The 25816-nt window shown below is 32.4% G+C and overlaps 1 protein-coding gene across 3 annotated transcripts in view; it reads left to right on the top strand.

The window, feature by feature from the left end:
• The window catches only part of CNTN5 (contactin 5), a 1319804-nt gene that overhangs the window by 1161112 nt on the left and 132876 nt on the right, over positions 1–25816 (top strand). For all 3 annotated transcript variants that reach the window (XM_032852733.1, XM_032852732.1, XM_032852734.1), the window contains 2 exons: positions 3095–3222; positions 5658–5833. In XM_032852733.1, the coding sequence (XP_032708624.1) occupies positions 3095–3222; positions 5658–5833 (304 nt within the window). The remainder of the gene's footprint in view (positions 1–3094; positions 3223–5657; positions 5834–25816) is intronic.

The raw sequence follows: 25816 nt of genomic DNA, 5'->3' as shown, positions 1-25816 counted from the left end.
CACTACTAAAGTACACAAATTTACATTCAGTTAATAGTTTTGAAGAATAAGTTAAATGTAATTATAACATTTTATATATAAGGAAAGAGATAAACTGCTTAAATCACACACATACTAGTCAATGGCAGTGATTTGAAATCAGCTCTCTCTGACTTTAAAGCATATAATCTTAATTAATGATTAATCATTCTATAATATCATATGCACTATGTATGATATGATACCAAAAAGAAATAGATCGTGGAAGTCAGAGCATGATCTCTAAAATGATGGCAGATAAATAGGTAGTATTTCCAGGGAAACAGTCTACTTGGAAGAACCTAAACTGTTTGTGGGGTATCTGATATTTAAGCCAAAAAGGGAAGTGGAATGGCTCTGAAATTTGGAGATGAAGATGGCTTCAGGAAGTCAGCAATAAATCCTTGCAAGATAAGAGTAAACATAGTGCTATTCTAGATAGACTGTGGTATTGGGCAGATTAATAAGGCAGAGATCCAGGAATTTGGTACAAAATGAGAACCAAGACATCTCGAGGGCTAGGCAGAACCTCGTAGGGAAATTTTGAGATAGAAATATGGAAAGCATGATTTGGTACTGAATGCTAGAGTGCTGCTTTGCATTTGTAAAATCTCTTCATATCCCCAAGAGACCTTTACCTAATCACTGCCTTACCACGCTACTCCAGTTTCAAGTACTTCTCAGCAGAATTAATCCCCAAATTTGAAAATTTAAAATGTAGGAGACACATGGTAATAGAAGAGGTGAGACTATATACAAAATTTTGGAAAGTGCAAGAAAATATTAAATCGATATTCAGTTATCTAAGTAATTATATATGTAATAACCAGACATTATAAAGTAAATCACATTCAGTGTCTCAACTGTTTTATCTTTTCTACATTAAAAAATATATATACGAGCTCATCCAAAAAAGATTTACTATTGAACAGGAGGTAGGTTTTTGGTTAAATGACACTGCCACTTGACAGATAAAAAAATTGCATGCTATTCAAAATTCTTCATTCCTCAAGTAGCTTAAAATATAGGGGTGTTCATAAACTATCTTTAAAAGGAGAGTATAATATATTGCCTCCTGTCAGTGAGAAAGGACTTATCTTAAATCAGGAACCGAAATACTCCCAGGGTCTTAAGATACATACATTTATTTATTTATTTATTTATTAAAAGATTTTATTTATTTATTTGACAGAGGCAGAAACAGCAAAAGAGGGAATACAAGCAGGGGGAATGGGAGAGGGAGAAAGGCTTGCTGCCTAGCAGGGAGCCCCTGCAGGTCTGGAACCCAGGACCCTGGGATCATGACCTGAGCTGAAGGCAGAAGCTTAATGACTGAGCCACCCAGGTGCCCCAAGATGCACTTATATTTTTAAATGAAATAAATTCTAGGCCAAATTTCTCACCTCCTAGATTAGAATTTATGCTAATCAATAAAATATAGGTATTTGTAAAATATTAGTAAAATATTATATTTATATTTCAATAAAGTTTATAATTCTTATAAGATATTACCATTTGTTTATGAAAACTATAATTTTTACTTTCAAATATATCCTGTTATAGTATGTGTACCTTTGGAATTTAAATGTAATAAGTATATTTCATTTTTATACAAAATGAGCTCTATCTAATCATCAGAATCTTGCATTGACCATCTTCAATAGATTTTATAACATTTAAAGGCACTGTGTTTTCCAAATGTCTGAAGTTAGTGTCTCTCCTAGACATAAACTACAAAAGCAAATTCTCTATTCCTAGTTTGGCTTGCCTCTAAGTTTATTTTCCTTCTTATAAGTTGTAAAACAGTTCTGATGTATATTGAAAAGAGTATGATGTATTTAAACTAGTATCTTTATTGATAACAGTATGTAAATATAAATTTATAAGCAATAGTCAGCAACCTAGAATCTAATCCAATTGTTGAAAGGCTCAATGCTTTCAATAACTCAGTTCTCTGTGACTGGAAAGATTGAATACATATTTTAAAAAACATGAAGGATATTGACTAAACATATTTCACCCATATTTTTTTTTGTTAAATAGTATAATATTATTATATTACCATTGAATAAACTATTCTTTACAGAACTAGGGAAATCCGATTTTAGTATTTAAGTTCAGTAGGACCACTGGCTCTTACCAAACACCTGTTACTTTCTCTTTCCTAAAAGTCAGTCCAAACTCTGGAGGCATATCAAATAAAACCATAAAAGCCACTGCTATTTCGTTTCAGGTTGCTTGAGGAGGTTGATGCACTGGTGAAAAAAATGGGTTATATTTCAGAAGTATAGAAGGGAAAAAAAAGACAAAAGTACTAATCAACTTTGAAATCCATATATTTCTGGGATGATGAATACACAGGATAATATGATAATCCCAAATGTCAACCTCATTTTTGCTGAACTTCTAAATATTTTTAATAATGTCTTAATTTTTCACCTTCATATGACTCAGGGTACACTTTTAACAAAGGTCTCAGAAAAGCCCAAATGCAAACTCAACTATCATGTTTTTATATTTAAGAAGTGCAGTGTGAGCAGCCCAGGTATCAGGTATCAGGTCTCATTTTCATACCCTTGCTGCACTCGTGGCACTGTAGAGAAACTACCATAAATCATTTCTTGGCTGTGTACAATTAATTTTATGTTCTGTACTTGTCTTCCTCTATGTTTTTATGCTGTTTCTTTTTATATTTGATTTTTGAGGTCACTCTGGGTTTGAAGTAAAATACTCAAGCTTCATATTAAAATATCACTGGGTGATATTATAGTAAAAGTTTTAATAACGAAATTCAGGGTCACCTTTTCCTGCAAGTTTTAAAATTAACTGTCAAAAAGGGTCAAAAGAAAAATAACCTGTAACTCCCTAACCCTTTTAAATATAAGAAGATATTAAGTGGGTTTATTGCATAATTTCTGGAAAGGTAAAACATTTCTACTATCACTGCATATTTTCACAGTGATCCCTTTATCTTATTTATCATTACCTTGGAGGTGGTTTCAGACATCATCAGAATTTTTTACCACTTAGCTTATTTGAAGTAAAAGAGGAAAAAACCTTTTTTAATAATTTTCAGAATAGCTATTCTTCCAGACGGAAGTCTACGGATCCTAAATGCTTCTAAATCTGATGAGGGAAAGTACGTTTGCCAAGGGGAAAACATCTTTGGTTCTGCTGAAATCATAGCCTCAGTATCTGTAAAAGGTAAGAAAATGTAGCTAACTGTGTTATATAAGCATAGTTTCATGGCTTTGTCAGAAAGTGAATAAATATAACATGCATGTAAAATGTGTTTGCTCATATCTGTCTGCATGCTCCTATTGATAAGATAAGGTACACTGCAAACGTGGAACTAACACATCCCAATTGTCCCTTTCCATTATTTAGAAGACCATAAAGAAAAGAACACCTTGTTGGTAGAAATTTAACATTAGAACAAAATATGTGAAGAGATAAATGTTAGAAATATTAGAAACAAAATATTAGAAACAAAATATGTGAGAAGATAAAGCTTTCTGAAGTTTTACTGGATGTCTCAAAATCCAAAAGTATTCCAACAATATAAAAATATTTTTCCTCTATCAAGATTAATTTTAACATCAATCAGTAATATTCCTTTGTTATCACTGCAACTGGGGGTCTGGGGCAGAAAGGGTAGCAGAAGGAGGACATAAACATTGTGGTGTCAGAGTGTGTATCAGGTAAACAATTACCTGACCTACTCTTTGGTGTTTGCATCAATGGAATTTTTAAGCACTGTCATTTTTTAGTGTTATAAATATTACCACTTAAATGTTTCTATTAGTTTTCTAGTTCTAACATGAACTAGATTTTGGCCTAGAACTTTTTTTTTTCTTTTTGGCCTAGAACATTTTTTGAGACTACATATCATTCTTTAGTACAAAGAAAATCTCATATATTAGAAAATCCCATCAATTGGCAAAGAAAAATTTTTCCAACTGAACTATATCTTCAATCAACTTTTTCCCTATAAGCATGTATTAAATAGTAAATCATACCTGGGTATAAAAATATAGAAATATTAAGTTTTCTTTTTCTTTAGAAATAAAAATGTCATTAAAACAGCCAGTACTCTGATATTTTAGAAAAGACGCAAACATTAGATGAAAGGATGAAGGAAGGAAAAGATGAAGAAAGGAAAATAATTTAAATGATGCCTTCATTTATAGCATACATAATGGGAATCTGACTATATCTGCTAATCTGTGTCTTATGTGCTAAACAATCTTTGTCATAATGAAGCAATGTTGAATTCACAGACATTTTAAAAATAATAACAAAAAACGTTTCTGTTAATCACAAGTTAAATGGAATATTTAATTACTCAGAACATTCCAGTTCTCACAAAGTTAAACTACAATCAGTATGCTGTGATTATCTGTCTTCTCTGATGAAGCCAGAATTTAGGAAGCCACACGGAATATCTGACTTCTAGAATGGTAACATTTACATTCCTTTTCTGGTATTGTACTTTCCTCTCTGACTGCTTGGAAGGATGTCACATATTATAGGATCTTATGAGTGGTTAAGAATGATGCTTCATCAGACTATGCTATTGCCAAAAGCAGATCTAGACTAGGAAAATTGACCTAATTTTTAATCATTTGGGTCAGTGTTCTTGAGATATCTACAATTAGAAATCTAATTAGGAAAAAGGACTAAGTCAAAATTATTTCCATCCCCTCCTACTTTATTAAAAATACCATATTTCAATTATTTGATCACTAGCTTAAATAACCTTTAGATGTACAGCAGTATTAACCTTTATTGGCTCTAAACACAATGAAAGGGTATCTATTTTTTAAAAATTTAATTGAATCATTAAACAATTAAACACACACATTTTTTCTCAAAAAAATTTTCCCTTCCGGGAGCTTGGGTGGCTCAGTGGGTTAAAGCCTCTGTCTTCGGCTCAGGTCATGATCTCAGGGTCCCGGGATCGAGCCTAGCATCAGGGTCTCTGCTCAGCAGGGAGCCTGCTTCCTCCTCTCTGGATCTCAACTAAAGGATCCCTAATTCATCAAGAGTGATTATTTCAAATCAGGTAGCAGCGCTTTTTCTATTCATTAAAGGGTTTTGTAGAGTATAAAGCAAATATAAGTTGGTATAATAACAGTATTATATTTTTACCTCTGTTAAAATAGTAATTTAAGGTGAGTTGCTTCCTATAATCTTTAAAGAAGATTTTGAACCTTCTTTTAACTCACTTGAATTCTTCTTCCTTAGATATGGAACATTTTTTGTTGTAAAAATCATTTTATTTATACTTAATGATCCTTGAAGGCAGACAACGAGGTTACAGCTTCTTTTTTCTAATTTTCCCTCTTTGGGAATACCAAATGTTGCTTATCGTTATATATTTTCTTATCTTCTTTGCATAAGTTTACTTCTTAAAAGGAATAGTAACTTTTAAATCATCAGTTCCATACACAAGTATAGCAAAATGCCCTAGCATACAAAAAAGGTAATATTTAATTAATAATAGTTTAGTTAAAGATGTGTATCTAGAACAACTGCATTGCATAAATTTCTTAAGTTTTTCTCTATTACTTAAAATATGAAATACAAGGAAATACTATGTGTCAATTATGTTAATTAATATATTTTTATTTCTGTAGAACCTACAAGAATAGAACTTACTCCTAAAAGAACAGAGTTAACAGTGGGAGAAAGCATTGTCCTTAATTGCAAAGCAATTCATGATGCTAGTTTGGATGTTACTTTCTACTGGACACTAAAAGGACAGCCTATTGATTTCGAGAAAGAAGGTGGACATTTTGAAAGCATCAGGGCCGTAAGTTAATATATTTTTATTTGCTGAGTACTAATAATTTTTAAAATTTATACTCAAATGTAGAACTTTCTTAACTAGGAAAAAAATCAGTTTGATTCAAACAATTACTTTGTTATTTTATGTTATATCAAATTGAAAGTATTTTTTTAAAATCCAGTAAGAAATTGAAAATACTTCATTATACAAATCTGGCTTCTTTCCCACTTTTATTTACTTGATTAATATTATCAATATTTGCACTTTACTTCTTAGATATTATATTGCTATATACTAGGGTTATTTAAGCACTCTTACCAGTAATTATGATTCAATAAATAAATGAAATAAGCCTGCTTGTCCTACTCCTCAAGAAATGGTGATTTTGGAGATTCTTAAATTCCTCAGAGGAATTAAACATGAGCTTAGACAGAGCTTAAACATGCAACCAATAGTCAAAAATACACACCAACCTTAGATAAGCTTTCATAGGTATATTCATTTCGTGTCTATCAAATCCTTTCTTTGTAATATCTATGTGGCAATCAACTAAATGAAGTGGGGATCTTTTGAACCAAATCCTTTAGTAGAGAACACCACAGTGTTCTCAATAAAGAAGTGAAAAAGACCTGCTTTCTCCACACCCTTGTTTAAGATAAAAGAGTGACATAGTAACAAAGGGAGAGAGAGAAGGATGATGGAACTGGGGTAACAGATATTTTGGCTGAAATATCCCTTTTACATTGGCTAAAGAGTTGGATCTCAATGCAGTTTATGCCTGCAAATCCAATTTAAAATACTTCTTTATATTAAATCCATTAATTCTTCTCAAAATATCTATTATTAATATCCATTCATTCTTCTCTAAACACTTTGGGAAGCACTGAAAAACTACAGCTGTAGTAAGACCAAATAAAATTCAGTTTAGATTGAATTTTATTTTACAGGTACTATGATACAGTGAAAAAAGTCCTAGACCCAAAGTCAGGAATTTTCTGGGTCAAGTATCAGCTCAATCCCTAATCGGCTTTGTAACAAAAAGCCGGTGACTTGGCTTTCCTGGGCATTAAACTCATAGAGAAGTAAAGTGAAAGATTTGCACCCCAAAATTGCTAAGGTCCCTTCTCACTCTAGAATTTGATAAATTTATATTAGTAGAAGAATAAAGATGAGCTATCTTTGTTGGATTCACCAGTTTAACCAAAATTAAACATTTTCTTCTACATTTATCTTTTCATCCTGATTTACTTTGAAAATAATGAGAGAAACCATATATATAAGAAATAATTACCAACTGCATTATTTAGATCTAACCAAATAAATTAATTTTAATTATTAATGGTTATGTTATATGTAAAATATTTAGAGAATGTTAAATTAAATTCATTTTCCTCTGATTTGTGACTTTTCTTTTTCCTTTACATGGGGTTAACAATTTCTTTAAGATTGTGAACAAATAAAACAGAAGCAGAAAAATGTGGTATAAAAATATCACATTTGAAAACAAAAAATATACCATCAAAATATATCTTCTTAAAATTGTCTGTAAACATTCATTTTGGGTGATCAGATGTATAAACTAAAAATATGTCTAAAATGAATATTTTTTTCATATAAACATGTCCCTTATTTTAAAATACCAACAAAGAAATTAATCATCCTGGTAAAATTGTATGAATTCTTGTTTCTGCCTCTTAAACATTATTACTCTGGTTTGATATCATTCCTTTGTAGCAATAATTACTGTTTATCTTTTTCATAAGGTTGGGAGTTAATAATACCTGCTGTTTCCCTCTTTATACATATGCTCTTCTTGCCCTTAAATAGTACAAAATTGACTCCTTACTCCATGCAAACCCATATGGTTACAAGCCATGTTAAAATTGGGCTCTGGATTATAGAAGTGATAAGGAACTATAGAATAGAAGAAAAAAGCAAATTATCCTACTGAGAAGTGAAAAAGTATTTAGCTTTAAGGTAATTTAGCATTCATCATATTTAGTGTACTTAGAATAATTAAGAGAAATACATATGTACTTAAAAATTTTTGGAAGCTTCAAACCTGCAAGGTGTAAAAGAAATTCTTCCTCTTTCTCTCAGTTACCTCAAATACTGATTTGGCCTTGTCTGGCTTCAAGGACATACACTGGAGACAATTCCATTTTATGACATGAGGACGCAGAAAGAAAAAAGAAAAAAAAATTCTATCCCTAAAATCATATGTTTTAGAAGGAGAAATGAAAGTGTTATGTAAAAGGGAGGTTTGGGAAGGCCTCCGGACTTGCGGGCTATCTTCTGTTTGAGAAGCCAACTGAAGACTCTGGAATAGGAGGGACAGGACAGAGCTCACTCAGAAGGGAAGGTGTTTAATGGCCTACTCTGAGTTTCTCAGGAGAGCCATTAAATAGACCTGAGGGGTCTAGGCTAGCACAGCAGAGTAAGAAAACCAAACAGATTCAGGGACTCAAGCAAAGAAGAGTGTGCCTTTGATTGGATTAACTGCCCTGGGACCTCAACCAGCAATGGGTGATTGAAGAGGGGTAATTCAGAAAAGAAAAGGCAGTATATTTTTTAACATTAACACTGTGAAGTGTCAACTGAAACAACCAAATCTCTGGGAGGGAAAAAGTACTAATGACATCTCGTAGATGATAATATATAGCTTAATGAAATTCTTTACTTTTCAGCTAATTGTGCTGGTGTCTTTTTTACACAGTCATTGTTTTTTAGATAAAGCTATTTATGTGTAGCTATCATAAAATCTGTATACAATGTTTCAATACACTTTTGTTTTAAATAAAACAGCTTTCAGACTGCATTATAAGAGAGTGAGTAGATAAACATATATCCAGTTAAAAAAAAAGCAATAGCTATTGCTTTGAAATTTAAATTAAAACATCTATAATGAAAATTTTTCTATTTCCCTTGCCCATTTTACTTACTCCATGTTTTACAAATCCAGGAATTTGACTGATTTGAAGTGAATCCAAAGTACTAAAGCCACTGTTAAAAGGGTTCAAGCAATCCATTAGTACATATATAAACATTTAATCCAATTCACCCAAGTCACTTTTTTTGGCAATGATATGAATTAACTAAATGTGGCAAATCAGTGACGCTATTCTTAAGTTTTTAATTTCAATTCAGTTTCACAAGCTAACTACTGTGGAGGATCAAAGTAAAGGACCTTCTCCTCTAGGAGAGCACAATTTAAAAGAGAGACTGCAGGATGAGAGCTATTGATCTGCTGTAACTGTTGTCCCCAGAGAACCTTGTGCATGTGGCCAGCAGGAGCTGGAATTTGCACCTGACCTGGATAGGTAGGATTTTGCTAGATGGTGAGCAGAATGAACTGCATCTCAGGCAGAGTGAGTAGGTAAAGCGAAGACAGTCCGGCAGGAGGGTTTAGAGAATGTTTCAGGAGCAGTGAGGAACCGCCTGCCCCGACAGCACGGGGAGGGCACATAGTCATTGTAAGTCAATATTTTTTAATAGATATATTTTTTAAAGCAGCAGAGACCTTATTGTTAAAGGCACTGATTTTCAAGCCATGGAACAGGAGTTGTATTTGGAATGTAGCAGGGACTCATGTGATTCAGATTTGTTTTTTTTAGAAAGATCGTTCAGACAGCTCTGGGGAGCAGGAATCGAACAGCTCGTGGCTTTTATATTTATTCTGGTTAAGCAACGAGGAGTTGACCATTACAAGCTTTGTTCTTAAATTACCACCTTATTATCAAATAAGGCATTTTCGATTGTGTTTTGACATAATAGCTTATGTTGGTCAGAGTTCTGCAAGAACGTCTTAATACTCTCCAGATGTCTGGACAGCACCTGAGCATGGCCAGGTAACCCCAAAGCTGAAGTCTTAATGGAGAGCTATAGTGACCCATTGTTTTCCATAGACTTAAAATTCCTAATTGTTCATTAAAAATGTAAACTTTCTTTAATTTTTATAATGTCTAAAGAATAGTTGCACTGAATATCATGGCAGCATGTAATTTGCTCTGTTTTTTGGAAGAGAAGAAACCCAAATATCTGTAATTAGGATGGTCTGCTTCCCATTGTGAATTCTCTGAACATACTAAGTCATAACTAAATGGGCAACCAAATAAAAGTGCATTATTTGAGTAGTCCTTCATATTTACCCAATTCTCTGGTTGTAACAATATAACCAGGAAGGCATAGTAGGGATATTTGACCCCATTTTTTTAATAAGGAAACTAAAACACAAGACTTTTCCAAGCCACTTGAGTACTAAATAAGGGAGACAAGATTAAATACAGTGTGATTTTTTAAAATGCATTATTTATTGGTTCTTTTTTATAAAGCTTACCTTATCCATATTCATTGACCGTATGTGTTCATTCATTGTCAAAAAACTGTGGGGAAAAAAAAATGATGATTTGATTCTAGTCTTTAATATAAAGATAATGTAGAATATTAGGTAATGCAAGAAAAATATGACTATAAAAATAGTTGCTATTTTTTTATTACAGCTGAATATTCTTGGAGGCCATAAAAGAAACAGGTTAATGTGAATTTTCATCATTTTGGAAGAAAACGAGTAAATGAATTGAGCACCTACTATATGCCAAGTACTCAGCTAATATATATATATATATGTATATATATATATATATATATATATACACACATATAGTGCACACACTAGTTTGTCAATTCCTCATAACAATTATATGAAAGTAATATTATTTGAGGAGAAGCTGATACCTGACTAGAGTTCATCACGATAGGAAAAGAAGAAAGAGAAAGGCAACCTAAGATAGGAAAAGATATTGTATCTCAGGGCTGTGAGGGATATTGGAGATTATAGGGTTTGTCCTAGATTGATATTCCATCAATAAATTAGTGTCTGATGGGACATTTTTGGTGATGAGTAACTCACTCCTATGAAGTAGTCCACTCCATTACCAACCAGATCTGAATGTCAGAGCATGGGAAGATAAGAGTAACTATGATACTCTGTATACCAACAATAGAAACCATAAAGGAACATACATTCTTAATCTTTCACCTAACCTAACAAAAGAAGTCACTTTGTCATTTTAATAGGACAGAATAATCACTAATCAAATCTCAGTCTCTAAGAAGGAGAGAGATTATTCTCAAAGACCTTAAAATTTTCAGACCATTCTAGAAAAATGTGCCACATTCATTCTCCATGATTGTCTATGTTAGATTTAAAGAAAATCCTCCACCCACTCACTACTCTTTCAAAGTAGTTGTAGTTCCCATAACAAAAAAAAAGAATGCCCATCTTCTTTAGTATGCGTACATGTTTCATGTAGTCCTATGAACATGAACAAAATATGCCATTAAAATCTATTATTCTATAACATTTTATACATTCATGAAACAAGATAAACTGTGGGATCCCTAAAATCAGAAACAAATATGTTTTTTTATTTTTTATTACTTTGCACTATGGATGTCCACAAAATAACTACTCAGTCAATCTTTGCTGAACGAAAAAACAATTTGATGTAAAGCATTTTCTCAGCTTAGCCAACTATTGCATTACTTCAGAGATTTTCAATATAATTAAATCTTGTTGTAACAGAATAGTTTATTTCCTTGCTTTTTCATTTTTGACACAAAATCAAATGTTCACTTGAGCAAATTTGCAACTGAATGAAAGGTGACTGCCTAGGTGACCTCTAAGATAGTTGATTATTAGAAGACCCTTCTCTAGTTCCTGGGGATGTCATCTGAGTAATCTGTGGGTCATAATACCACCAGGGTTACAGCTGAGTAGTAACACCATGTTGATTACCCACCCACCTCCATTTACTCTGATTCATAGTTGGTCAAATGGAGCAGAATCTGGTAATGCTTCCACCATTATCGTGTATAAAAAGATAGCTTAAGCCATCTAAATGACAGGACTCACTTTGTTCATTTGAATATAGTCCACAGAAACAAAATTTCTGGATGTGGTATTATAGTGAAGATACAGAGCCTTTTTGTTCATTTAAAGGTCCATTTTTGACAGTGGTTTTACATTTATGATACATTTTCATAGCATATGGATGATATGAGAAGTTACTAGTTTCTCTTCCGTGTTTTTTAGTGAAGAACTACAAGTTTACTTGTTTGTTTTTCTGAGAGAGTGTGAAAAGAAAAATAAAGCTTCTTGATAGAGAAAGGCAATTTTAGTGTAGGCTATGCTGGGAAAAATCCAATCAATAACTTGTGTTCTGTGATCTCTCAGGGGATAAAATACCATACTTTCTAGAGATTCTCATCAGAGCCAGTTGGGATGTTTCAAGTTATTAGATTGGGAAAGGGGGGAATGAGAAATAGAAAACATTCCTTACTTCTTAATAGAATTCGCTTTCCTGGATTATAAACTCCAAAATTTAAATATGCTATTAGCTCACTATTTCCAGAGATTAAGTGCTTACCTGAAAAAAACAAACAAACAAACAAACAAACAAAAACAGAAAACAGAACAAAAACAAAAAAAGAAGTGCTTACTTATCTAGGATTCCATAATTGTTTTCCTTTTGAGAGTTTTATTTTTCTCCAAAATTATTTTTCCATGCCATGTGTGTGTTAATTTTGATGGTATTTCTGTAATACTACATTCTCTTTAGGTTGGTTGTTTTTAATCCAACCAAAGGATGAATTTAATCTGGAGTAAAGTGACTGTTTCTTTGGAAATGTGACCATTGGTAGACCCCAATAGGTTTTTGCAACTATGTCACTGATTCAGTTTATTAAAATAAATTGTCACTTAATTCTAAATCACTTTCAATAATGAATTACTTAGAGTTACTAGTTTTTAAATATATATAACAAACTTCTAATATAAATTTTCACACAAAATACTCCAAATATTTTGAGTTTCAGTTCAGAATTTCCATTGTATCATGAATCATTATTGCTTTAAATGTCTATCAATTATCTTGCAACTGTATATGGATGAGTAATCAGTGGATTTTGACTCTGGAACTACTTCCCTGTCCCAATCTAATAAAGACTTATTTTTATAAGGCAGCAAATATCTTTATAAAGTATATATATACTAAACTGCTTAAAATAAGTAAATAAAAGTCTCTTTAAATCATCAGATTGTAGTTTTCTAGGCATATCAAATGTTCAAGACAAGTTACTGAAATGAACACCTAAATTAACATCAAAGCCTAATACTCTTCTTTTCTCAATACTCCAATTTTGCACACGGTGATTGCTTTTATTTATTTTTTAAGAGGATGTTATTCAAATCTTGACAATTTTTTTTAAATACCTCTGTCTTCCTCTTGTTTTCTTGTATTTAGCTCTCTTTCATATTCATATTGATTTGTGAGCCTGCTCAAATGAATTGCATTAGGAAGGAAACTAACTGTGTCCATTTTAATTGAGGATACTATAGGACTTTTTGGCAGATACCATGGTGTATTGCCCAGATTCTTCTTTCAAAATTGAGGTACTCATTTCCAAAGCCATTGAAACTATTGGTGGTTGCTACTTCTCACCAGATGCCCTCTCTGGGAATTGCCCTTAGCCAAAAAGAGATATCTGATTCAAGTTATGCCCCAACTCTCCAGTCCATGCCCAAGTATAGGGATCATGAATGTCTAGGGATGGTTATAAAAGATAAGCTGAAGCCCTTGCTATGAATGCATTATAATTAAACACTCACCCTGCTCAATTCCGCTTTCTTCATTTTTTCCACAAATGTTGATTCCAAAGTCATTCGTTAATGGAGTTTCCATCTCAGAGACTGTTTCTCTGAAATTCTGACCTTAGACATCCATATTGGCAAATGCCACCAACTGAGAAAGCACTGGAAACAGAGATGAGTAATAATAAAAATAATTATAATAGCTCTCATCCACTGAATGCCTATAAGATATACAGCAACATGCTAAATTTTGAAATATTATTTCATTTACTTCTTTTCAAAGGTACTTTTCAAAAGGTACTTTCCAGATGTAGTATGATGTAGTAGTAGATGTAGGATGTAGTATGATGTAGGAATTGGTTTTGTTTTTATTTGTGGTTGTTTTCAGAAAAGAAGAAAAGGAATATAATATTTTAAATTTCTATATTCTCAGTAAACTTAGTGTTAAATTATAGTAAATATCCTTCATTTGATTTAAAATTTTTGGGTCAATTATTCTCATTGTTGGGAATATTTGCATATATTAATCTAAAATCACTCACTCCTATCAAGTTTATACTATGATTATGTGGTTACATTTATAAGATGCAAGTTTTTTTCCTCATATTTGTAAACTACCATCATGAGCCATCTCCTGTCACTTAGCCAAAAATATGTTCGTTATGTATATTTTTAAAGACAAGCCTACAAATCAGACTCTTCAACCAGGCTCTTCAAATATTCACTTAATCATTTCAGAATAAAATTAAAGTAGTTTCATTATACAATTAAGACCTAGGCTAAAATATATAAATTGACTTCTACATCATGAAGTGAACTTTTACCCTTCCTCTTTTATATGTATTATTTCATTCAACTCATACAACAACATTGTGAGTCAAGCAAGTAATACATATATAAAGCACTCAGCCCATGAAGGGAGAGAGATGAAGGGGCAACACAGGCACATTTATGACACAGCTACCATTATCATTTGAGCTTCTTTGAGCTTAAAACTTCATTGCCATGAATACTGTTCCAAATATGGTTTGATGTTTCAAAACAAAGATATGATGAATAATATCTGTAATTCTTCACTATGTCATTTTGAAAATTGAAGACATAAAAAGATTGTTTCTTTTCTATTGTTTTACCTCTTTAGCTGGGCAACTCAGCCTATTTTTAACCTTACTTATTTTATCACTATTAAAACATTAAAATCATCTGTTCTCTTCTGTAAGAGCAAATCACCAAATTGTTAAAAAAAAAAAAAAGCATCTTACATAAGTTGCTGAGAATGAATTGAAAAACATCTTAAAATATCCTCCTGTATTTGCCTCTTCAGATGTTCTGTAGGTTTGTTTTCCCATTAATTAAAGCTCACTCTTCTGGCTGCTGTAATTGTATCATTTTATAGTGTATGAACCTAATTTTATCAACTTCTTTTAGTCTTTTGAACATTCTTTCAAAATGGTTATGAGATGCATTTATGTTACATTGCTTTTACTGCTGAAAATGAGGCAAAGAATGTAGAGTACAAAGGTCACAACTGTTCTTTGGAAGAAATTATCTTAGAGAATAAATAAATATTTGTAGAGTTGCTAAGGCAATCAGCAAAGGTAGGAGTAGATAAATTAAAAACCCGCCATTGAGAGTAGGTCACTTAGAAACAGCTGTCAACTATGGTCTCTAAATCTAAATCTTTTTTATTATTGTTAACCAAGGAAAGTTTCTAACTTCTATTAAAGTTATAAAGAACATCAGTTTTCAATAGTTTTATTCATTTTGCTTCACAAGAAAATTTAAATATTTTGGATATTTTACTAAAAGTAATTTTTTATAATAACCACAAGAGTTGATAATAAAAGAGAAACACACAATGGGTTCTAGTTATCATATTGAGGCAATGCTGAGATATTTTATAAGTTTTTGGTTATTTTTTAAAAGTACCCTATATGTATCTATGAATCCAGGGGATATAATTTAACCTGCAGAGGGATGAAATGCATAATATAATAAAGACCTTGATATTAGGATTTCCAGCCTGTAAGAATAATATATAAAAGAAGATTATTCTTTTTAGTTTCTGAAAGCCTTAGTAAATAAAAGACTGTCCTTATTCTCTAATACCACATAAGGTTTAGGATTTTTATAAGCAAACATGGTTAAGTTTACATTTTGAAACACTATTGATATGTAAGTATTGTGTTTTAGACTGACTCCTATATTATTTCTCAAAAGGATTTTCAAAGAGTTGGTTTTTGAGAGGCCATTATTTTCAAGACATCTTTGAAATTCTAATTTTATTTGGCAATTTCTCTTTCTGCATCTGTTTTGTGTTAAATTCTAAGCATGCATAAGTATTATGATGTGTTTAGCTTTTAGCTTTTCAAAATCCTCTAGTTTCTTTCATGCACTATTTTTATCATATTACAATACAAAAGTGAACTTTATGAATCTAGAATTAGTAACTCAGTAGGTAGCCTCTCAAGAATGTTTTCTATCTTGTAAAAGGAGGAAGAGGAAATTTTGGAGATAGCTATTGGGCTATTATTATTCACTCCTTTCTTCATCTGATATCCCTTATATAAAAGAAATGGAAAAGATCAACTTAGAGAATTTAGAAATCACAACACCTTTATCTTTAACAAAGAATTAATGGCTCTATAGAGTATTTTATCAGTGTACAGTAGATGAATTCTGAATTTATATCAGTTCCACAAAGATTTATTAAGCACCTGCACACTAGGCACCTGTCCAGGAACTGAGGGTTCTATAGTAATCAATAACAAACACACTATGGGAGGTATATGAATACAACTGAGATAGAGCAGGGCCTTTGAGGAGAATAGTTTTAACAGAGGAGAAGGCATATAAGCTGCTGCTGTGTGGCAAGAGCAATGGAAGAAGTGTGCTGAGGGAATTCAGTCTAAGTTAAACATTATCCGACCTGTAGAAGCAAAGGAGATTTTCAAACTAAATAATACCTGAGCCTAGCCTTTTTTTTTTTTTTTAAGATTTTATTTATTTATTTCAGAGATTGAGAGAGAGCAAGAGGAGGGAGAGAGTCAGAGGGAGAGGAAGAAGCACATTTCCCACTGAGCAGGGGGTGCCTAAACTAGTCTTACAGGAAAATAGAAGTATTGCAGAAAAGCAGGAAGAGGGGCACCTGGGTGGCTCAGTGGGTTAAAGCCTCTGCCTTCAGCTCAGGTCATGATCCCAGGGTCCTGAGATAGAGCCCAGTGTTAGGCTCTCTGCTCGGCAGGGAGCCGGCTTCCCTTCCTCTCTTTCTGCCTGCCTCTCTGCATACTTGTGATTTCTGTCTGTCAAATAAATAAATAAAATCTTGAAAAAAGAGAAAAAGAAAAGCAGGGAGAAGAAGCAAAAGGGGAGAAGACATTCCAGGTTGGGACTGAGCATGAGGAAAATCAGAAAGATACTGGGGTTTTGTATACCAAATCATAATAATGAATGGTGATCTTACAGTTAAGGCAAACCTCATCTAATAATTACTATAGAAATTTCACTTTAAAGAAAGCTGCTCATATCACCTTTTAAAGTTAAATAAATGGTCATGATTTTTCTTGGTTCCAATTAATGCAAGTTACATATTCCTAGTAAAATTAAAGGTGCCAGATTTTTCCAAATTAAGTCCAGGGATAAATTATATGTTTCTTAGCATAAGTGTACGTGTTTTACATAAATTTACATGTTGCTTAAAGCTTTCTATGGAGTATATAAAAAAGAAATTAACTACTGCAATGTTAAGATTCAATATTCAGGGTCATTGAGATAATTCCTGAGAAGCCATATGTGATTTTTTAAAGGAGGCTGCTTGTTATTCTAGAAGCAATTATAAAAATATAAAACAATTAAAGAAAACAGGGTAAAATAAGAATTTCTGCTTCCATCCACATTTATTCCTTTACTAAATTATATATTTTTGAGGACAGGAATCATATCTATCTTCTTCACCATTTTTGAGCACTTGGTATCATGCCTGGTAGATTATTTGCTAAACATTTGTTAAATTAGTTATTATATAAACAACTATAATTTTATGCTCATATATAGGGACTTCCTCATTTCTCTGCTCATTTGTTAAACTACCTTACCAAAAACAAACAAACAAAAGGAATATACCAAAAAAAAAACCAATATCATGGAAAATTTTAGTACAGTTTCTCACTTTACAAAAACTTAATGGTTACATGCGATATGTATAGCACTACATTATGGCAGGAAATACATGGTTCATTAAAGTGTGATCTTTCTTTTAGAATGCTAATCAATACAGATATTTAAATAACTATTTAATGTGGTAAGTGTTATAGTATTGAGACTTTGTACTGTTGAGAGAAGTAAACTATGAAAGGGAAATTTGAATTATTAACCAAGTAAGTCATTGGCAGAAAGACTTAATTAATGTTCAATTGAATTTATTATTAAGGATAATACTAAAGTTTATTTAATCAACTAGTAAGGTAAGGTAATAATCTAACTGATAATTTCTAAATATCTTGTCATATACCTTACACATCTGCAAAACCAAAAGAACTATCTTGAAGCAAAATTAGCTAAAATAATTTAGAATCCATTAGCATGTGAAGATACAACATTGTACTAAACAGTTCAAGGATTTCTTACTAATAAGCCTAATTGAAGCTATCAAATATCGTTTATCTTTTTTAACTGCTGATAGCCTCACAAATAAAGCATACTGATAAATTTGTTTTAAAATACTTATTAAATATAGTGATGGTATTTTACACAAGCATTTCTGAAATCCACTGTCTAATTGCCATTATCCATCATGTAAGTAGTAAGGAAAACTGAAAGACTGGTTTTCTTGAAGTAAGAGACCTGTGACATACTTTGCTCACTTCCATCACACTGTAATGATTCTAAACAGTCTACTGCAAAGTCTTTAGTGTTTAAAATAGGTTTAGCTAATGTTACAGATGCAAGCATTTCAATAAGATGTTTCTATTTAAGAGTATTCAGGCAACAGACATTAAAAATCACTTTTTGTTAGCTAACTTTTTTATTGGGGGGGTGGAGATTGCCTGGATTGGGGTTGGAGTGTGTGTGGGGGGGTGCCTGATTGCCACATTCTGTCTCGTACCAAAATTCTGACTGGAATAATCCTTTTATATATTTATTTTTATATTTTAGACATTAATACATAAATGCCTTTAGGGAATATTTCACAGTTTAAGTATCAATGAATAGTTTTTGTACATATTTCCTTTTGTTTCCTGTAACTATGAGAAGGTAATTCAGGACTAGTTATCCTAAGCATACAGAGGTGAACATTAAACAAACATAGTTCGTATTAGTTTTTGCTGCAAAAGAATTCACTCAAAAACTTAGTGACTTCAAACCATCATTTATTTAGCTTATGATTTTATAGAATAGCAGTTAGAGCTAAGTTCATGGTCTCAGCAAGAATCATTCATGCACCTGTAGTCACCTGCTAGTCAGCTTTGAGGCACTAACGTTAATGGGTTAGCTCGCCACTAGGCAAATGGACCAGGGTTTCTTATCATCCAATAGGCTAGCCCAGGGTTGTTCACACAGAGGACTCACAGTTCCAAGGTCTGAGAGCAGAAGCATCATGATCCCTTAGGCTGAGGCTCAGGACTTGTTCAACATCACTCTGTCACATTCGATTATAAAGCCATATCAGATCCAAAGAGTAAGGAAGCAAAGGCTTGCTGGGAAGAACTGCAAAGTATTGCAGGTATTTTTGCAATCTACTACCGTCTGTCCACTGACCACAATTTTTTTACATTTCTTCAAGTTGCAACCCCCTTCCCAGGATCCACAAAAGTCTCACTCAATTACAGTTCCAATTTTTGTTTTGTTAGCTTTTGCTGCAAAAAGAATTTCACACAATTTATGACCAAATTCTATGGATCAGTAATTTGTGCGGGGCTTGGTTGTTTTTTCTCCTCTTCTCATGTGGGCTTTTATATGCATCTGCAGTCAGCTATCAGGTCCACTAGGAGTTGTCTGGGGGAAAGACAGCTAGGATGTTATGTCTGTGCTCTAAGTGGTCTCCCACCCTATAGCAGGCTAGCCCAGGTTATGCCACATGGTTCTTATAGGGTCCAAAACAGCAGTCTCCAATGCACTTGCACATTGCAAACATCGGTTGGTTCCAGGTTTGCTAATGTCTTATTGACAAAAGCAACTCACTTCGTGAGGTGCAGTGAGTATGGGAGAGGGTTGCCTAGGGGTGTGGATCCAAGAAGCCATGAAAAACTTTGGGGCCATTACTGCAACAGTCTACCACACAGTCTAATAATTATCAGGTCCAAGTGATCCTTAACTTCAACTATGGTATCATTTTTTAAGATGAAACAAAAAGCTAGATTATATATGTGATATTATGTAGGGGGAAAATGAGCATTAGGGAACAATCATTTGCACAACACTAAAATAACATATGCTGTCACTACCACCACAAACTATATCAACTGCTGTATGTAGTCACTATCTGAATTGATTCATCTTTATTGAACTAAGCCAGTCAAAGTGCTTGATGTGGCTAAAGAAAGTCGTTTTTCTATTTTATATGCCTTGTATTCTACTTCTTAAAATATTAGGAAATTTTAACACTTTACCTGTTAATAGAAAATAGGCAATAGTTAGAAAAAAGAAATTAACAGAAAAAGATTAGTTGTTTAATTAAAAATGAATTAATTGGCATTTCAGAAACATAGCATATTCTGAAGATATTTACAATATACGCCTCTTTATCTATCCTAAAATAATCCATGTTAAGTATCTCTTCAAAAATTGGTTGTAGTGACTTTTGTGCTTTAGTTATATTTTGATAAGAACAAAAGCATATTTATTATTAATGAATGATGAAAAGATTATAAATACATCTAAAAAGAGGGACATACTGAATATTCCAAACCCAAAATAAATTCATAGGCTGTTTCAGCCAACATTTCCAGTTGTTTCTCATTAATGAATGGTTGGCATCATAATTTTTTGTTATCACTGATTTTGCTACAGTTTAAACTACTGAAGAGAATGGAAATATTTATAAAACTGCTCACTATCTAGAATTAAATGAAGAGCTTATCCTATAAAACAATAATAACAGTAGACTAATCCAAGGAAAATAGTAAAGGTGAAAAAATTAACTAGTTCAATTTCATATCATTTTCAAGTTATACACTCAATAATTGTTTTATATGAAATAAATATATCAATAGGGAACTTCTAAAATATACTTGAAGACAAAAACAAAGATGACTAAGGTATATTAAGAAATGCAAAACCTGACAAAGTTTATAATTAGTATAGTGCACATTAGATAGTTTTGTTTAAGTTCTACTCAAAGTTAAAGGTTCCATCTGTGAACATAATGGCAGAAAATTAACTTTTCATAAGGTTAATTTTTAGCTGGTAACACCAAAGAGTATCATAAATACCATCAAAGTTCTTCAGGAAATCCTCCAAGAATTTCTTATTTAGTAATGATTATAATCTTAATACATGAAATCAAAGGGACTTGAAAAGTCAATTCAACTGAATGGCTTAATATACCAGAAGATTCATTCAAATTCAATTCAAATATTGGCTGTGTATGGGTCTGCACAAAAATCTCATCTGCAGCCAAAATAAATTTAAAGAAATATAACAGAATATTTCCAGGTGGTTGACACATAGTACAACGTTCGTGACCAAGCCAAAAATAAAGATTAACTCTATCAGCTTGGAACATCCTAGTGACATTAAGCTCTAGTCAAATCTGAAGATCTGAACCACAGTTATAAAATGTCATCTTCCCTGTGTCTAGAAATTCTTAACCAGCCATTGAGGTCTCACCTAGCATCACATGTTTTACATTTACTATGTCGTCAATGTTACCCACCAATAGTTCTAATTTTTTTTTAAGATTTTATTTATTTATTTGAGAGAGAGAGAGTGCACACAACAGGGGAGGTGCAGAGGTAGAGGGAGAAGCAGACTCTCTGCTAGCTCTATGACCTGAGCCCAAGACAGCCACTTAATCAACCGAGCCACCCAGATGCCCCCCACTAGTATTTGTTAATGTTAAAAGCAAGGTAGTATGCTTTTGAGGTTTGAATGTAGCTGCCAGCATTTACACAGTTATGCTGGATTGAGCAACATGGAGAGCAGATAATAGCAAGACAATACTGAAGTAGGTTCCCTAAGATTAAAATATGCAAAGTGTCTTTGCATAGACACTTTTGAAGAATATATGGAGAGCAATATGTCACATGAAGATGAACATAACACAGCTATAGATGCTAACATACAACCATAGTGCTAGACCAGTCTGACATTGAGCAAAAGAAAATGTGAGGACTCTGTTAACAGATGCCTTGAGAAGGCATACCTAGTTAAGCCTGTTAATATCCTAATATGATACTTCTTATATTTTCCTCTGTCTTATTGTGATCCTAGACAAATTATATATGTTCAGGAATATTTTTATTAGTTTTTAAATTAAAACATATTTTAAATATTTGTTCTGTGTCCCATTACTCTTATTCAAAATTGCTGAAAATTCTTCATGCTACTTGATATATATCTAATTCATTCTTTTCTATAGGTATATTATAGTCCATGGTAGAGTATACCTCAATTTATTTAGCCATTTCCCTATTAATAAATATTAACTTTGTTTTCTGTTTTGAGACATATATGAAGAATGATACAGGAAACATTTCTAACCCTCTGTATCTATGTATATTAATAATTTTCTTTCTATGGCATAAATTTCCAGGAATGGATTGCAGGGTAAAATAATAAACTATTTTTATTTTAAAAAGATGCTTCCAGAATTTTCACAGTAATGATAGAGTTTCAAATTATGCTACTTAGTGACATCATTATATAGTAAAATATTGGTAGATCAGGTTGGGAGAGGCTTTCAAGAGTTTTTGATGTGGGCCCAGCTTTGTCCCTACTTAGCTGTATTACATTGGATGAGTAATGTCACCTTTCTGAGTCTTCATCTTCAAAGTGAAAAGTTTAGAGTCAATAACTCATAATGATCTACCTAATTTTGAGGTTCTGTGATTTTCAAAGACCAAAATCCAAAAAAGTCTCCAGATATGGTATCCAATAACAGCGAAATAATTTTTTAAAATGTTAATGCACATTAACCATTTTTTTCAGGAGGGAACATTGATAGCTCCAAAAATCACATTTTCCTTTTTAAATATTGTATACCTACTCGATTAATGGAAAATAACTCAAACTCTACTGATGTTCTTAGAATCAGACAAATATTTATGCTGAAAGAGTTCCAAAATGGAAAAATAATCTCAAATCTGAATTCTTTGCTATGGCTAAGAATATATTTATATATGTATAATACTTGGACAAAAAATTAAAATTTCCTCTAAAAGCTAAATAAAGATTTCCTCTAAAAGCAACAATAATCTTAGAAAATGGAACAATGTCATTTTTTCTTGAAAAGGGATCAACATGTTTTATTTTTTATTACTAGCATAAATGCACACATACATACACACACACGAAGACTCATATAATGAAAAATACAAGCCCTAGTAACGTGAAATCTTAGAACAAAATATATATGCATATATGATTATTGGTTTTGCTATCAGTTCACAGGTGTGAAATTTTGAAGAGTCTTGTAAATATTCCTTGAAATATCAGAAGCTGTATAACATAGCTAAAGAAAAGTGATAAGTAGGAGAATATGATGACTTTTAAGATTTTGAATAAATTCTGATTTTTATATGTTAAGTAAGTACAAATCCTTATTATTAAAAATGAGTTTTCTGTGATAAAATGTCTTGACTAGCTTTCAAAATGTCAGTTGAATTTGACTGAGTCCTTGACCTTGAACTTTTCATACTTGGCTTTTGATTGATACATTTACTCAATTTGACCTTTTCTTTTAACAGAACTATTCTTCTGTTTGAATCTTCATTGAAAGATTGCTGTTGTAGCTCACAGTCTAAGCAATAGTTTGAACAGTTAGTCTTTTCTGACATTGATGTGTTTAAATTCCCTAAATCCTAAGTATTTTTGATGTTGATGAGAAGAATCTTCATGACTGTAAAGGACAGTGCTTAAACAGATTGCCTTCTTTGACAGTGAAGTATTTTTCAGTCAGAATCTTTTTCCTAAACATTAGTAACTATCAAATTAAGCTAGGAAAAGAATAGTAGTTGTTCATGAAGCCAATAGTTGAAATAATACAATGGCTTATTGAAGATTGTACTTATTAAAATACTTAATAATATTACAAATAGGATATGAATACCTGAAAAATTTGAATTTTGAAGGAAAACTTGAAACAAAAGTTATGTATTTAACTGGCAAATTCATCTTTAGAAATTCTTAAATTAATTACTCGATTTGGAATATTATATTTTTGCAAAAAGTTTAGGTTTAAAGTTTCTCCACTCTTCTTGCTCATTTTTTCTTTCAAACTGTCAACACATTCCATAGCAATCATTCCATAAAAAAACATATTTTTCCCATATATGTGAGGAGGCTTCTATGTGCCAGACACTGGGCTAGACACTGGGTATAGTGAATTGAATATCATCTTTATTTTTTTAAGAATAAATTCCAATTATGGTTGATACTCACAAGATCAAAATATAGTTAAAAAGGCTTTTAGGGTGATATTTACTCAGTGGATTCAAAGGCCTTTTCTTTTTTCCATCCATTTATAGCTCAAGAATATGAAATGAGAAATAAGCTTATTTTTCAAACCAGCAAGTTCTGGGTTGGAAATATTTCCTCTAACTTCTCCCTGGGGATGATCTTTTTTTAACTCAAGTCACTTCTCTTATATATTATCACAGGCAACTAAAAGAAGTCAGTCAGTTAACACTTTTAATACTTATTTTCCTTATAAATCATCTTAATTCAATCCATAATTTCATTAGGAACTTTTTTGTATCTTCCACATTACCATAGGCAATGGTTTTGCTAATTTTTCTGCCAGTTCATAATTCAAGTACATTTGTTCCAACCTCCATTTGTCATCCCCTCAATGTTTTCCCGGTCTCCACCAAGTTTCTTTGGGTTCTTCCCTGTCTTGGACTGGGGGTCTGGTTACTGTGGAAAAATATTCTAGTATAAACAAAAGGTCTTATACCCACATACCTTGATCTTTACCTTGAGACATACTTTTCTTGTAGCACCCTGTATTGATGTCTGCCAAGGCCATTTCTTACTCTGCTAGTCCCATACCATTTGGTGAGACGAGATGAGAAGTGTTTTCTTTTTGAATCTATAGTCCTGCCTCCTTCAGATTTCCTTAGTATTCTGCTTCAAAATGAGTGATTCTCTCTTTTTGGTTCATTTTTCTGTATTCATACCTTATTTTATATAGCTAAAAGAAACCTGTTGGTACTTTTAGTTTTCTTCCTAAAAATATTTCCTTAAGCAAATTCAAAGTTTGTTCACTTTGAATAATGTGTGTTATTCACATCATCTCAGATGACTGTATTGCCTAACTTTTCCAGCACTGCATGATGGTTCATCTTTTCTTCAGTGTCCTATAATAGTTTCCTCGCTGCTTTTCAAGTCTTTATCAATAGTCTCTTTGAGATCCTCCCAGCTGCCATTAATATTGTCCTCAAAGCCTCTGAAAATAACCCCAAAGCCAATGCCACATGTTTAGACTTGAGTTACAACAGCACCCACTTATAGGTACAAAATTATTTTATGTTATTCACTGTTGTACAACAAGGCACTCCAAAACTTAGTGTTATAAACAGACAACTATTTTGTGCTGCTCACTATTTTGTGGGTCAGGATATCAGGAATTTGCTGTTACTTAACAGCAAGGATGGCCTGAAACCGAAGGATGGCTTGAATCTTTTCCACAATGGCTGAGCCTTCAGCTAGGGTAGTCAAGTGGCTGGAGATGGCCTGCTTGGGTCAGTATATACTATGTTCCTTAAACATCCATTCTGGCTGTTAGATGGATTCCCAGTTCTGCCAGGGCTAGAATGCCCAAGATGATTTTATTTTATTTTTTTGTCTCAAAAGTCTGGTGGCTGGGTTAGAATGGTTAGAACTTGGAATTTCTGGATTTCTTTTTCCATGAAATCTCTCTACATAAATAACTTAACTTTTTTTTGTAGGATGACAGCATCAGGAGAGTCTGACTTTTTAAATGATAGCTGGTTTTCCCCAGGGGAATTAAAAAAAAAAAAAAAGTCCAGGGGGGTCTAGGAAGAAGTTGCAAGTCTTTTTATGATATTGCCACAGAATTTCCAAGACATCATTTCTTCCTATTCTATTAAATCAAAAAGTCACTGATACCAGGCCAGATTTGGGGACTATGTAATTAGAATTTACCTCTCAAGAGAACAAGTAGAAAAATCTATGTG

This window comes from Lontra canadensis, unplaced genomic scaffold, assembly GCF_010015895.1.
Source record: "Lontra canadensis isolate GAN:19392208 unplaced genomic scaffold, GSC_riverotter_1.0 scaffold7, whole genome shotgun sequence".
Taxonomy (NCBI): domain Eukaryota; kingdom Metazoa; phylum Chordata; class Mammalia; order Carnivora; family Mustelidae; genus Lontra; species Lontra canadensis.
This window is presented reverse-complemented; position numbering and strand designations above follow the sequence as displayed.